The sequence below is a fragment of the Geotrypetes seraphini genome, chromosome 4, assembly GCF_902459505.1.
Source record: "Geotrypetes seraphini chromosome 4, aGeoSer1.1, whole genome shotgun sequence".
Lineage (NCBI taxonomy): Eukaryota > Metazoa > Chordata > Amphibia > Gymnophiona > Dermophiidae > Geotrypetes > Geotrypetes seraphini.
This window is the reverse complement of record NC_047087.1, coordinates 168,445,036-168,458,620: the sequence shown is the minus strand read 5'-3', so window position 1 is coordinate 168,458,620 and position 13,585 is coordinate 168,445,036. Positions and strand designations below refer to the sequence as shown.

The following is a 13,585-nucleotide window of genomic DNA, read 5'->3' as shown; positions in this document are numbered from 1 at the left end:
GGGTACAATTAGGAAATAGCTCAGATGTGTTGCAATTTCAGATATATGCATGCTACTTTCAAGCCCAAATTAGCCCACACAAAAAAACAGGTGCAATGTCCATGGGCCAGTTATACTCATGGATGATTTCCAAAAGCAAAGAATGAGCAGACTTTCTCTTTGAAATACCACAGAAAGTTCCTGAATGCAAAATGCATACGGACTTTGCACTTGGGCAGTTGGTTTCAAAATTGCTTCCTTTATGTAAGGTTATCAAAGAACACTCTTCACAACTAGGCAAAATGTTACTGTCCAGATTATCTCTAAAAAAAGAGAGCCAGAGAGAAGTCAACAGTGGAATGGAAAAGTAGCTTACTGGTTAGAGCATGGGTGCCCACACTTTTTTGGCTTGCGAGCTACTTTTAAAATGACCAAGTCAAAATGATCTACCAACAATAAAGTTTTAAAACACAAAGCACACTGTACGCAGAGAAAATGTTAATTATCATTTGTATTCAAGGTTTTTTTCAAAGGTCAAGGCAGATGACTTTAAAATATGCAATGTCGTCTCAGTAACAACTATACAAAAATAGATAAATATACCCCCTCCCCTTTTAATAAACCTCGCTAGTGGGTTTTAGCACAGGGAGCTGCGCTGAATGCCCCTCGCAGCTCCTGATGCTCATAGGCTCCCTACAGTAAAAAACACTATCGCGGTTTAGTAAAAGGGGGCAAAATATAGACAGCAGATATAAATTCTCAAAACTGACACATTTTGGTCACTAAATTGAAAATAAAATCATTTTTCCTACCTTTTTGTCTGGTGATTTCATGAGTCTCTGTTTACATTTCCTTCTTCTGTAAATCCAATATTTCTTTCTTTCTGCCCCCCCTTTTTCTTTCTGTCTCTCTTTCTCTCCCCCTGCCCCCTTCTCTATTTCTGTCTTTCTTTCTCTCTCCCCCTGCCTGCCTGTCTTTCTTTGTCTCTCCCCCTGCCCCCCAAGCCATCGCACTGATTTCTCCACTTCCCCGATTCTTTCTTTCTCTCTGCCCCCCCCCCCAGCCACCACACCGATTTCTCCCTGCTTCCCCGAGCCAGGCCTGGCGCGTACATGCGCCGGATCCGCAAGCCTTCACCTCCGACGTCAATTCTGACATCGGAGAGGAAGTTCCAGGTCAGCCAGGCAGCGATTGACTGGCCCAGAACTTCCTCTCCACTCAGGTTTATTTATTAGGCGCCTGGGTGGAACACTGTCAAAGGCTTTGCTAACATCAAACTGCACCAATGTAACGTACCCCCCTCCATCCAATTCTCTGGTCACCCAGTCAAAGAAATTAATCAGATTTGTCTGACAAGACCTGCCTCTAGTGAATCCATGTTACCTCGGGCCCTATAATCCACTGGATTCCAGGAACTGCACTATTCTCTGTTTTAAAAGTGTTTCCATTCATTTACAGTAGAGAGATAAGTTCAGGAAGTGCTTCTATGCACTGCTTTATTGGTGGACATGAGACTAGCCAGGTCGAGGGCTTGTGCTTCTCAGGCATTGCCCTCCAGCTTTGAAAATTATTTCCAAAGGTTGCTCACTGGGAGAGGGTTTATTTATCTTTTAGACACCAAATTAAGAGCCCCATTTAGAAAGCTCCTAGGAATTGAATGGGCTTCGATGCGTTTACCAAAGCAGCCTTTCTATCATGGCTTTGTAAAAGGGGCCCTAAAACATGGCTATTTTAACTAGTGTATTTTTTTTTATGGCCCCGGTTTTCAATCAGGTTCAGTTATATTTATGTGTTTGACTTGTATTTGTTGTAAATTATTTAATATATGATGTTCACTGCCTTGAACAGTAATTTTCTGGAAAAAGTGATTTAAAAATCATTAAGTCTAATCAATAAAGTAAATAAGGTACTAAAATCCTGAATTAAACCTTTGGACAGTATAAGATCTGTGGTCTGTTTGGCTACAAGATTATTTATGACTACTTTATTTTTGAACAATCAGCTTGTTCAGTGTGGGATTTACATAGGATTTAGGCAAATATTTATTGCTGCAGAGGATACATTGTATGTCTTGCTTCTATATTGTGAGACCTCGAAAACATGTAATAAGGACAGCGACTGAGAAGTGAGGGCAGCATTTCTACTGCAAAATTTAAGATGGCAAATAGGTGAAACTGCAGGTACTGCATACAGATGAGAGAATGAATGCTGCAGAGGGAATTTGACAGTATTTATTTATTTATTTCACTATATTATGTACTCTAATCATCCACTTCCAGGCAGAGTATAATTTCACATACACAACTCGGGTATCATTATTATTTACAATACAGTAGAATCTCAGCTATCTGGCAATTATCCTTCCCCTCTCTACACGGTATTCGCTATGCAGGCAAACTGGGAAAATCCCATCTCTTCAGAATCACAGGTCTTTGGAACGACCTTACTATCCCGCTGCGGAACCTGGGCTCCCTCCAATTATTCCGCAAGCAACTGAAAACCTGGCTTTTCACAAAAATGTAATTCTATCCCCCCTTACTCTTCTCTTCTATATATAAGTTCATGTAAACCTTTTTTTTCCTTCTCTTCCTATATTTTAAGTTCTTGTAAACCGTGCCAAGCTCCACAACATCCGTGGAGATGATGCGGTATATAAACTTAAGGTCTGGTTTATAATAATAATAATAACTTTATTCTTCTATACCGCCGTTTAGTTTAGTTTATGTGGATGGTGGATACCAGATAACTGTTTTTCTGGTTAATTGAAAGTGTGTTAGAAACCTTGTCTAACACAGTCTCAATTCCCTGCCCCAAAGCACAAGGATGGCAGCGGTCCTAAGCCACAAAGTCTTCTTCCCTCCCTCAAGCCCCAAAGTAGCAGAAGCAGGCCGCATCCTGAGCCGCAAACCCCCTCCCTCCCTTACCCGAGTGCAGCTGGTCAGCAGGAGGCAGCCTCAAAACAGGCTGCTTGCGGCCAGCCCTGGCAAGGCCTCTCTTCTGATGTGTTGGAAGCCTGTTTTAAGGCTGCCTTCTGCTGACCGGATGAGCTTGGGTACGGAAAGGAGGGAGAGAGCGAGGGGGGTTAGCAGTTCAGGACCGCTGCCTGCTTCTGCCACTAAGGGGCTTGAGGGAGGGAAGAAGGGAGGAGGGCTTTGCGGCTCAGGACTGCTGCCACACTGGTGCTTCAGGGCAGAAGGGAGGGGGAATTTGTCCCTCAGCTGCTAGGGGGCTTGAGTGAGGAAGTGGGGATTTGCAGCTCAGCATACTGCTGCGTGGTACTTCAGGTCAGGAGGGAGGTGGGGTTCATGGCTCAGGACTGCCGCTGCTTGTAGTTCTTCGGGGCTTGAGGAAGGACAGAGGTTTGTGGCTTAGAACTTCTGCCACTGGTGCTTCAGGGAACTTTTTTTTCTCCCACTTGCTATTTTGTTGCCGGTTGGGTGAGAGTCCCGGTTAACTGAGACCCAGTTAACTGAGATTCTACTGTATTTGAATACCACCTACCGCACCTTTCTCTCTCCAGCACGAGCAGCTGCTTGCTGCCACCAAAGATTTTGATGAGGTAATCAGTGGGGGTATGACAAGTGGGGGGGGGGGGGGGAGGGAGGAAGGAGTGCAGGAGGGTGCACAGCGCAGCAGTGCTGGCCTCCAATATCCAGGGCACTTCCTTCCCCTGGTATGCTGCTGTCCCTGGCCCTGGGGAAGGAATTTTCTAGAAACAACACTCACTTTTTTATTTCTATTTCTATCATTTAAATTTCTCCAGAATTCTACTGTTCAACGTCTCCCCCTTCTGCTTCTATTCTTTTCTCTCCTCTCTTCTACCTCCCAAAGTATTTAGATCAATGCTGTCTTGTTAAAATGTTTATTTTATTTTTATTTTTCCTCTAACTCTACTTTTCACTTCTCTATTACCCTCCAGGTACTTTAGTTAGATTGTGAGCCTTCGGGACAGTAAGGGAATTTTTCAAGTACCTTTCCTATTTCTAATCTTAATGTATATTTTCTGTAAACCGCTTAGAACCTAACGGATGTAGCGGTATATAAGAAATAAATTACATTACATTACATTACTTTGTCCCTCCTTTCTCATCCCCATACATTTCTCTCTCTTCTTCCCCATCTTTTCAATGCTCTCAACTTTAGTTTTCACTATAATTCTCTCTTCTCTTGCTTTCTCTCACTCTCTTGCTTCCACCTTCCGCATCTCTCTCTCTCTCTCCTACAGCTGACTTCAGCTCTACATTGAAGCTGGAGATACCTCAGACACCTCAGAAGCCATCTCCTCTTTTTCCTCCCAGGTTCAAAATAGGTCAAAGATATCATAAGAACATAAGAATAGCTTTACTGGGTCAGACCAACAGTCCATCTAGCCCAGGAGCCCTTCCTCATGGTGGCCAATCCAGGTCACTAGTACCTGGCAAAACCCCAAAACATAGCAACATTCCATGCTACCGATCCAGGGCAAGCAGTGGCTTCCCCCATATCTTTCTCAATAACAGACTATGGACTTTTCATTCCAAAAATTGTTCAAACCTTTCTTAAAATCAGCTATGTTAACCACTCTTACCACAACCTCTGGCAATGTGTTCCAGAGCTTAACTATTCTCCGAGTGAAAAAATATTTCTTCTTATTGGTTTTAAAAGTATTTCCCTGTAACTTCATCGAGTGTCCCCTAGTCTTTGTAATTTTTGACAGAGGGAAAAATCGATCTACTTGTACTACTCCACTCAGGATTTTGTAAACTTCAATCATATCTCCCCTCAGTTGTCTCTTTTCTAAGCTGAAACCATTTTTGTCTTTCCTCATTTGAGAGGAGTTCCATCCCCTTTATCATCTTGAACCTTCTTTGAACCTTTTCTAGTGCTGCTATATCCTTCTTGAGATAAGGCGACCAGAACTGAATGCAATACTGTGGTACCTTGGTTTACGAGTGCACCGGTTTGCGAGTGTTTTGCAAGACGAGCAAAACATTTGCAAAATCGGCACCTCGGAACCCCCCCCCCGATCCGGCGCTCTGCCCCCCGCGATCTGGCACCCTTCCCCTGCGATCCGGCACCCCCCCCGACGCGATCCGGCACCCCCCGACGCGATTGGGCACCCCCTCAACACGATTGGGCATCCCCCCAATGCGATTGGGCACCCACCTGCCGCTTCTTACCGTCACCTGGGAACTGTTACCGGCATGTCCTGTGCTTGGTGCCGGTGCCCGAAGATCGGCCTCCTCTTCTGCTGGGCCTTGAGCATCTGCGCATGCTCAAGGCCTGCGAATTCGCATTGGGGGGGGGGTGCCGGATCGCATCGAGGGGGTGCCCAATCGCGTCGGGTGGGTGCCGGATCGCAGGGGGGCCCTTTGGGGGGAGCAATGCCGGTTCTCGGGGGGGGGGGGAACCTATCAAAGCGAGTGTCCATTATTTCCTATGGGGAAACTCGCTTTGATAAACAAGCATTTTGGATTACGAGCATGCTCCTGGAACGGGTTATGCTCGTAATCCAAGGTACCACTGTACTCCAAATGAGGTTGCATCATGGAGTGATACAGAGGCATTATAACATTCTTAGTCTTGTTAACCATCCCTTTTTTTAATAAGTCCTAGCATCTTGTTTGCTATTTTGTCTGCCACCATACACTGGGTGAAAGGTTTTATCGTATTGTCTACAATGACGCCCAAATCCTTTTTTTGGCTGCTAACCCCCAAGGTGGATGCAAGCATCTGTGATTTGGGTTATTCTTTCCAATGTGCATCACATTAAATTTCATTTGCCATTTGGATGCCCAGTCTTCCAATTTCCTAAGGTCTGCCTGCAATTTTTCACAATCTGCTTGCATTTTAACAACTTTGAACAGTTTAGTGTCATCTGCAAATTTAATCACTTCACTCGTCGTTCCAATTTCCAGATCATTTATAAATAAGTTAAATAAAACCAGTCCCAGTATACCCTGCGGCACTCCACTGTTTATTCTCCTCCATTGAGAAAAATGACCATTTAACCCTACCCTCTGTCTTCTATCCGATAACCAATCCCTAATCCACAACTGAACTTTGCCACCTATCCCATGACACTTTAATTTTCTCAGGAGCCTCTCATGAGGAACTTTATCAAAAGCTTTCTGAAAATCTAGATACACTATATCAATTACATTACATTATTTGTATACTGCATAACCATATTTTAGTTCTATGTGGGAGAGAGTAGGCATCTGTTGTGGGCAGGTGTTGTGTGGCAGCGGGAGAGAGTGGGCATTTCTCCCGCTGTCGGGGTTTAAAACTGTGCTGTCACTTTACCGGCACCCCTGGACCAGTCACTGATTTTTGTCACTGATGCTCTTACAAAATGTCGCGGTGATTTTCAATTATCCACCGGAGTGCTCATTTAATGTTGAAGAGCCCATTTGCATGGCAGTGTTGTAGACTGCTAGAAAGCTCACTAAAGACACAGATAAGCCGCTATGATAATCTGCCGCTAAAATGCATACAGGCTAAACCATCAGAAACCAGTTTAGCGACTACGTTAAAGTTTTGAGAATCTGGGCCATAATGCCCCCATGCCCCAGATACATTAGATAGATTGTGAGCCTACCAGGACAGATAGGGAAAAATGCTTGAGTACCTGAATAAATTCATGTAAACCGTTCTGAGCTCCCCTGAGAATGGTATAGAAAATGGAATGAATGAATAAATAAATAAAATGCATGGCAAGTTACTAGTAGATGCAATGTTGTAAATAGGTTGTCTATGGCCAGCCCCTCCAGGGCCTTTTCTCTGCTGCCTGCCTATAGGAAGTTGCATCAGAATGCAGGATGCAGCAGAGGAAAGGTCCTAGTGAGTAGAGAGCTGCACGGAAACTGGGACGACGGGAATCCCACGGGACCCGTGGGGATCCTGCGGGTTCCCCCTTCGGGTCATGGGGATCCCATGGGGACGCCCCCTAGGGTCACGGGGATTCCATGGGGAAGCCCCCTAGGATCACTGGGTTCCTGCGAGGCTCGTCTTCTTTTGCCTACCTGCCCTACCGCAACACACAGCAGACCCAGAAGTCTTCCACAATGACATCGGAGGGAGGGCTTAAGCAAAGCCCTCCCTCCCTCCGACATCAGCGCTGACATCGGGAAAACTTCCGGTTGGCTGTGTGCTGTGGCAGGGCAGGTAGGATAAATTCAAGGCAGTGGTGTACCAAGAGGGAGGCGGTCCGCCACAGAGCAGCCTTAGGGGGGCTGCAGAGCCGGCCAGATCCCCTTACCTTCGTGGCGCTTTCGCCCGACCGACTGACAACAGGCCTGGTCTGACAAACCTCCCTGCCCTGTAACCATGAATCTAAATTACCTTCTTACAGCAGCTGGATTCAGGGCAGGGAGGTTTGTCGGACCGGGCCTGTTCTATTGTCGGTCGGACGGGGACGCGCCACATAGGTAAGGGGCAGGGAGGGAGAAAGGGAGGAAAGGTGGAGTGGAGAGGAAAAGACGCTTAAGGGAAATGGGTAAAACTGAGGGGGGAGAAGGACGCTGAAAGCACATGGGGAAGACAAAGGGATGGAGAAGGATGCTGAAAGGACATGGGGAAGACGGGGGGAGAAGGATGCTGAAAGGACATGGGGAAGACAGAGGGGGGGGGAGAAGGAAACTGAAAGCACATGGGGAAGACAGAGGGAGGAGAACATAAGAACTGCCATCTCCGGATCAGACCCATGGTCCATCGAGTCCGGCGATCTGCACACACGGAGGCCCAGTCAGGTATACACCTGATGTAGTTTTAGTCACCCATATCCCTCTATGCCTCTCATAAGGAGATGTGCATCTAATTTGCCTTTGAATCCTAGCACAGTGGATTCCTTAATAACCTCCTTTGGAAGAGCATTCCAGGCGTCCACCACTCGCTGCGTGAAGCAGAACTTCCTGACATTTGTCCTGGACTTGTCCCCCCTTAGCTTCAAACCATGTCCTCTTGTCCGTGTCACGTTGGACAATGTAAATAATTTATTTTCCTGCTCTATTTTATCGATGTCTTTCAGTATTTTGAACGTCTCGATCATGTCCCCTCGCAGCCTCCTCTTCTCAAGAGAGAACAGTCCCAGTTTCTTGAGTCGTTCCTCATATTCCAAGTTCTCCATACCTCTTATTAGCTTCATTGCTGATGCTAAAGGGAAATGGGGAAGAGAGAGAGTGGGGAGAAGACGCTGAAGGGAAATGGGGAAGAGAGAGTGGGGTGAAGACGCTGGCAGGGAAGAAGACAGAGATGCCAGACTATGGGGGGAGCGGAGGGAAGAAGATGGGTGCCAGACCAATTTGGAAGGGGGGAGAAAGGGAGAGGCACAGTAACAGAGCAAATGGAACACGCAGAGAGAAGAGAGACAGTGGATGGAAGGAATTAAATGAGAACATGAGGAAAGCAGAAACCAGGCAACAAAGGTAGGAAAAAAATTCTATTTCTTTTTTGCTTCAGGATAAAGTAGTATATTAGTTGTGTTGATAAAAATTTATAAACATTAGAGGCTCTGATAGAAACCCGTTTACAAAGTATGTATTCTTCCCAATTAATATTTCCAAATTAATAAAGTCTCTTTGCTTATTTGTAAATGGGTTTCTACCAGAGCCTTTAATTCAGTAACATAATTAAATGAAATAACTATTTCTGAAGTTTATAGGGACGGGCGGGGATGGAGGCGATTCTCGCGGGAACGGGTGGGAATGGAGGGATTCCTCACGGGGATGGGTGGGGACGGGTGGGATTCCTCACGGGGATGGGTAGGATTTCTGTCCCCGCGCAACTCTCTACTAGTGAGGCTGGCTAGAGGAGCTTATTTACACCGCTGCCTCTGCTGGTGAAATGCAATGAGCTTTGAGGACCAGCAGGGAAAGGGGAGGGGAGAAGGAGCTAGAGATTTGCTGGACTTTTGTGGGGGCAGAGGAAGGGAGAAATGCTGTACTTGCAGGGAAGGAGCAACTGCATTTGACACCTACCATTGGGTAGCCCTGGGAATTTTGTCAGGCTCACTCAATGATAGCTATATTTCTGTTCCTAAGTGACTGCCTGATTGTTACACTGATCTTGTTTAATAGGAACCAGACTGATTGGCTTTCAAGGTTTCATTAATCCCCAATGTATGTTCCTTACAGTCTGCCACTAATTCTGAGACCACCCCACCCCCTGCTAATGATGGCTATAACCTGAACATATGACTGTTGTACTAAAAGTTACCAATGGGTTGTCCTGGGTAGAGTCTTCGCTCAGGATATCCTGGGACAGGTGTCTCCTGCAACACTTTAGCGCTGTCAGTAGCATATTTCACTAGAAGCTGGCGCTCAGCTAATGTCAGAAAAGCCTCTGGTTTCTCTGTGAACAGAAGATGTCATTGTACATGATTGCAGGGTCCTACTATTATTAGAATTAAACAATAACATTACGAGGTGCACACAGCACTTACACAGAAGCAGCAATCCCTGTTTATTGGAGTTTACGATCTAGTTGATACAGCGAACAGATGAACATAGACCTTTTTACAAAGTATGTTTAAAGATATTTAATTCCAGGAAATACACATATAGATTGCAGTATTTACAAGAAGGATGCCATTTAAGAAAGGAATACATAGCTGCCAGTTTTGACAAAACTTAATATCTGGGAAAAGCCAACAGAGGAGCCCAGTGAAAAAATTCTTTATATGAACATTGTTCAATGGTTTTAAACATCAGTGACCTTATGGTTAGAGGAAGCTTTAAAACAATCCAGGAATGTAAGACCTTTGAAGCTAAAGATGAGGAAACATTTTGACATCAACAAGATAGGACTTAGGGCTAGATTCACTAATCAAACCAATCGTGTTCCGATCGGCTTGCGACCCCTTTGTAACCCAATTTCCCTCTGACCCGATTCACTAACCTCTCCTCCGATTCGCTTCCAATCTGTTCGTGCAAATGAGGGAAAACGGCATGCAAAGTAGGCAGGGATGCGATTCAATAAACAAATCTGGGAAACCGACTGGGCTGGCTGATCAACTGAAGAAGAGACTATTGGGGACCAGTCGCTCACGTCTTTGCCGACTCTCCTGCTTCATTGCCGCCCTGCACTCTGCCCTAATCTTCCAGCCCTGCTCTCTGCCCCGAGCTCTGCCCCAATCTTCCAGCCCTGCTCTCTGCCCTGATCATGTCTTGCTCTCTGCCCCAAGCTCTGCCCCAATCTTCCAGCCCTGCTTTCTGCCCAAAGCTCTGCCCCGATCATGCCCTGCTCTCTGCCCTGAGCTCCTACTCTCTGCTGCCTTCCCTGCAGTGTGAGACCGCAGGTTTAAAGCGGGGTTGCACTATGGCGTGTTCCAGAACACGCCGCAGTCCAGCCCCGCTTTAAACCCGCGGGTTCGCACTGCAGGGAAGGTGGCAGAAAGTAGGAGAGTTGGACGGGTTAAGGCCTAGTAGGATTGACATGTTCTGGCTGATTACCCCTCTCCCCCCCCCCCGCCTGCCTGCAAATGTCTTCCTTGCACGGAGAGAGCATGCGCAGACCATCGACAGACAAAAAGATGGTCTGTGCATGTGTCGGGATTGCTCAGTAGCGATCCGTGCTGTCAGTGGGGGGCGTTCCTCCGATCACTCCTTTTTAAATATTAGCCTGTAGTGAATTGGTCGGCCTGCCATGGATCAGACATGGATCGGTCACAATCGGGCAGGTTAATGAATAAAGATCTGGGCTCCTATCACATTATCAACCACAACATTATATTTATTTGCCACCTTTTTATTCCCGCTCCTCCCCTATCTTTCCCCTGAGACTTTCACTGGAATGCTTGCATGCTTCATTTACATATTCTGATATTCTCATCTTTTGCTCAGTGCCTATTTCAGAAAAAAGGTTCTGGCCTTCAGAAGCTAGTCAAAAATGTATCGTTAGTCTAATAAAAAAAGGTATTTTCTTTTCTTTGTTTTATTTCTATTTAAAAACACCAGAGATATTAAGCAGAATTTCCCCTTTAATCACATGCACAAGCCTCAGTTGAGCAGTGAGCTGACTCTTACATCTGCTTTGGAGCAGAACTGAAAGCTAAAGTTCAGTTTTTGTTAAATAAGAATGCATTACCATGGCAAAGTTGGAAATATACGGTACATACTTTTCTGGCCCACTCACAACACACTCCCTTGGAAACTACTGTGTGACCTACACATGTAAATAGTGACATTTTTCCATGTAAACGCTTAAGCTATTTCTATCAAGGGATTAAAGGTACAACTTTCAGAGTCACAACAACCATTGATATTGCTTGCTTGTAGTCATGTTTGTGTCCAAATGTCTTTACTCTTCCTCTCCTTACTCTGGCCTCATAGTTTCACTTGATGACATTTTCATGATCTGGATAGGCAGAAAGACGTCATATTTTTTGTCTGGCTTAATACCTGTGAAAAAATCTCTAATTGCACGTCTGCACTTTGTATTTATTTATTGAATGATATTAATTTTAAAAAAGGGTAATTATGATGTACAGGGCAGGGTTTATTTAGACCTTTTGGTCTGGTGCTAGTCACTTATTAATACCTGCTCGGGGCCTTGGTCACTTGTATGGAAATTTGAGCCCGTACTGAAATTCCCTTATTTAGTTGTTAAAAATTGAAAATTGCAAGATTAAATTTACAGTGCAGGTGCTATCCTGATGCTGGGTTTAAAGGTTTTTTTACTAATTTTTCAATTAGAGATTTTTTCACGATATTGGTAATACCCTTTTGGTGTTTTGAAGCTTAATCCCTGTGATTCATTTGCAGTTTGTTCAAGTTTCAAGTTTATTATAGATTTGATTGATCGCTTATTCAAAATTCTAAGTGATGTATACATCAAAAAAATTACAAATTTTTAGGGGACATCAAAATAAACAACAAAGACTACATAGTGCCCCCACTGAAGTTGCTTCTTTGGATATATTAACCCACAGACATGATGAACATTTCATAACTTTTATCTGTAAGAAACCCAGTGCAAGAAATAATTTGTAGGGATATGAATATGTTAGTGTTCCTTCAGTTTGTTAATGCCCCTTTTGGAGCACACAAAATTGATTTGATGCACATTAACCTATGAAGTAATAAGTGTCCAACTGATTTTTGCACAATAGAGAGTTCTAAACGACTAGTTTTTAAAAAGCTATTAGAATGAATGAGTGGAATTAATTGGTAAAAAAAAAAAACTACTTGAAAAACTGGGGGGAAAAGCCAACGAAACAAAAATGAACTGAAAATTTTTGATCTGTGCAGATCCTTAATGATTTGTTATATTTTCACAGCCACCATTCAAACAACTTCAGAAACAATATACATACTAGTAGGCCAGTTCCTCACTGATGTCAAAGTACAGGCACTCAACAGAAAAAGAGGAGTCTTCCTTTGCCCAGCACAACGAGAAGCAAAACAAAAGAAAGGCAAAGCCGATGTCTCAATATAACACAAGGGATTTTATTGAAAGTTCCTATGGAAAGAACGACACACTTTCAATTCTCACTGAGAGTTCCTTGACAAGTTTCTTTAGAAGTTTGGCTGTTAGGTCTTTTTCAAAACTACCTGAAATAGAGATACCACTGTAATATCCTGTTATCAATTTGGTATGTTCCCTGAGAAAGGCAGTGTTCTGCCGAAACCAGGATCCTAGTTGGGACTTTCCAAAGAAACTTTCAATAAAATCCCTTGTGTTGTATTATGACAAAGTACAGGCACTGACACATTTTGGAAATATGCACATAAAATTTCATCTGCTTCTTAGATGCCTGGTCTCCAAGTCTCAGAAGCCTCAGTTGTTTTAGAACTTTGAACAATTTTGTGCCGCTTTCAAATTTGATCATCTCAATTCAGATTTGGCATTACTATCTCTTTTTGCCTATTAGATGACGGATAGACAAATTCAGTTTTTGTAGCATTTATTTTTAACCCAAACTGCTCTTATAAACAACTAATGCTAAATTTTACAGAAAAAAAGAAGCTGGATACATTCTTTATGTACCTTGGAACTGGCACATAATATAACCAACTTAAAGTATCTTTCCATCACTTCTGGTATGAATGTAAATCCCTAAACTTAAGGTTTATGACACTGCAGTAAGAATAAACAAAAAACCAAATTGGAACAATATTTTCTGGATAGCACAGGACAATTTATTTTACAAATGTGAAAAATAAATAAAATATATATAAAAGTAAAAAATGCATTAAAATATCTCAACAAAGGATTACACCATATAAGAACAATCTAACATATGAGAACAGTCCATCTAGTTTACAATAAAATATGTCAGCTGATACAACAAATGCATATGTCTTCACATTGGAGTCAAATAATCTGTTCTGCAATATAACACGATCCAAAATGGCACCTGCCAACAGATGAACGTATTGTTCAGACCTTTGCAATAAAATCAAGTAGTCTATTCTTCAATGTAAGACAGTCTGAATGTGTGATATAGAAAAGTAAGAACAGCCAAGAATGTTGACCAAGGACATGATCTACTCTTGCACATGTCAAATTATTCAGTAACATTTTCTATCAGAGAAAATCTACCAGTCACCACTGTGGAAATGACAGGAAGTGATCCAACCAGGACTTGCTCTCCAGGGGATGCAATATCCTCTCATACCAAGGATGT

The 13,585-nt window shown here is 43.7% G+C and overlaps 1 protein-coding gene across 3 annotated transcripts in view; it reads right to left on the bottom strand.

Annotated features, from left to right (window-relative positions):
- Positions 1-13,585, bottom strand: part of LOC117359105 (anoctamin-10-like) — a 151,943-nt gene that overhangs the window by 95,263 nt on the left and 43,095 nt on the right. For all 3 annotated transcript variants that reach the window (XM_033941285.1, XM_033941286.1, XM_033941287.1), the window contains one exon: positions 9,175-9,309. In XM_033941285.1, coding sequence (XP_033797176.1) covers positions 9,175-9,309 — 135 coding nt within the window. The remainder of the gene's footprint in view (positions 1-9,174; positions 9,310-13,585) is intronic.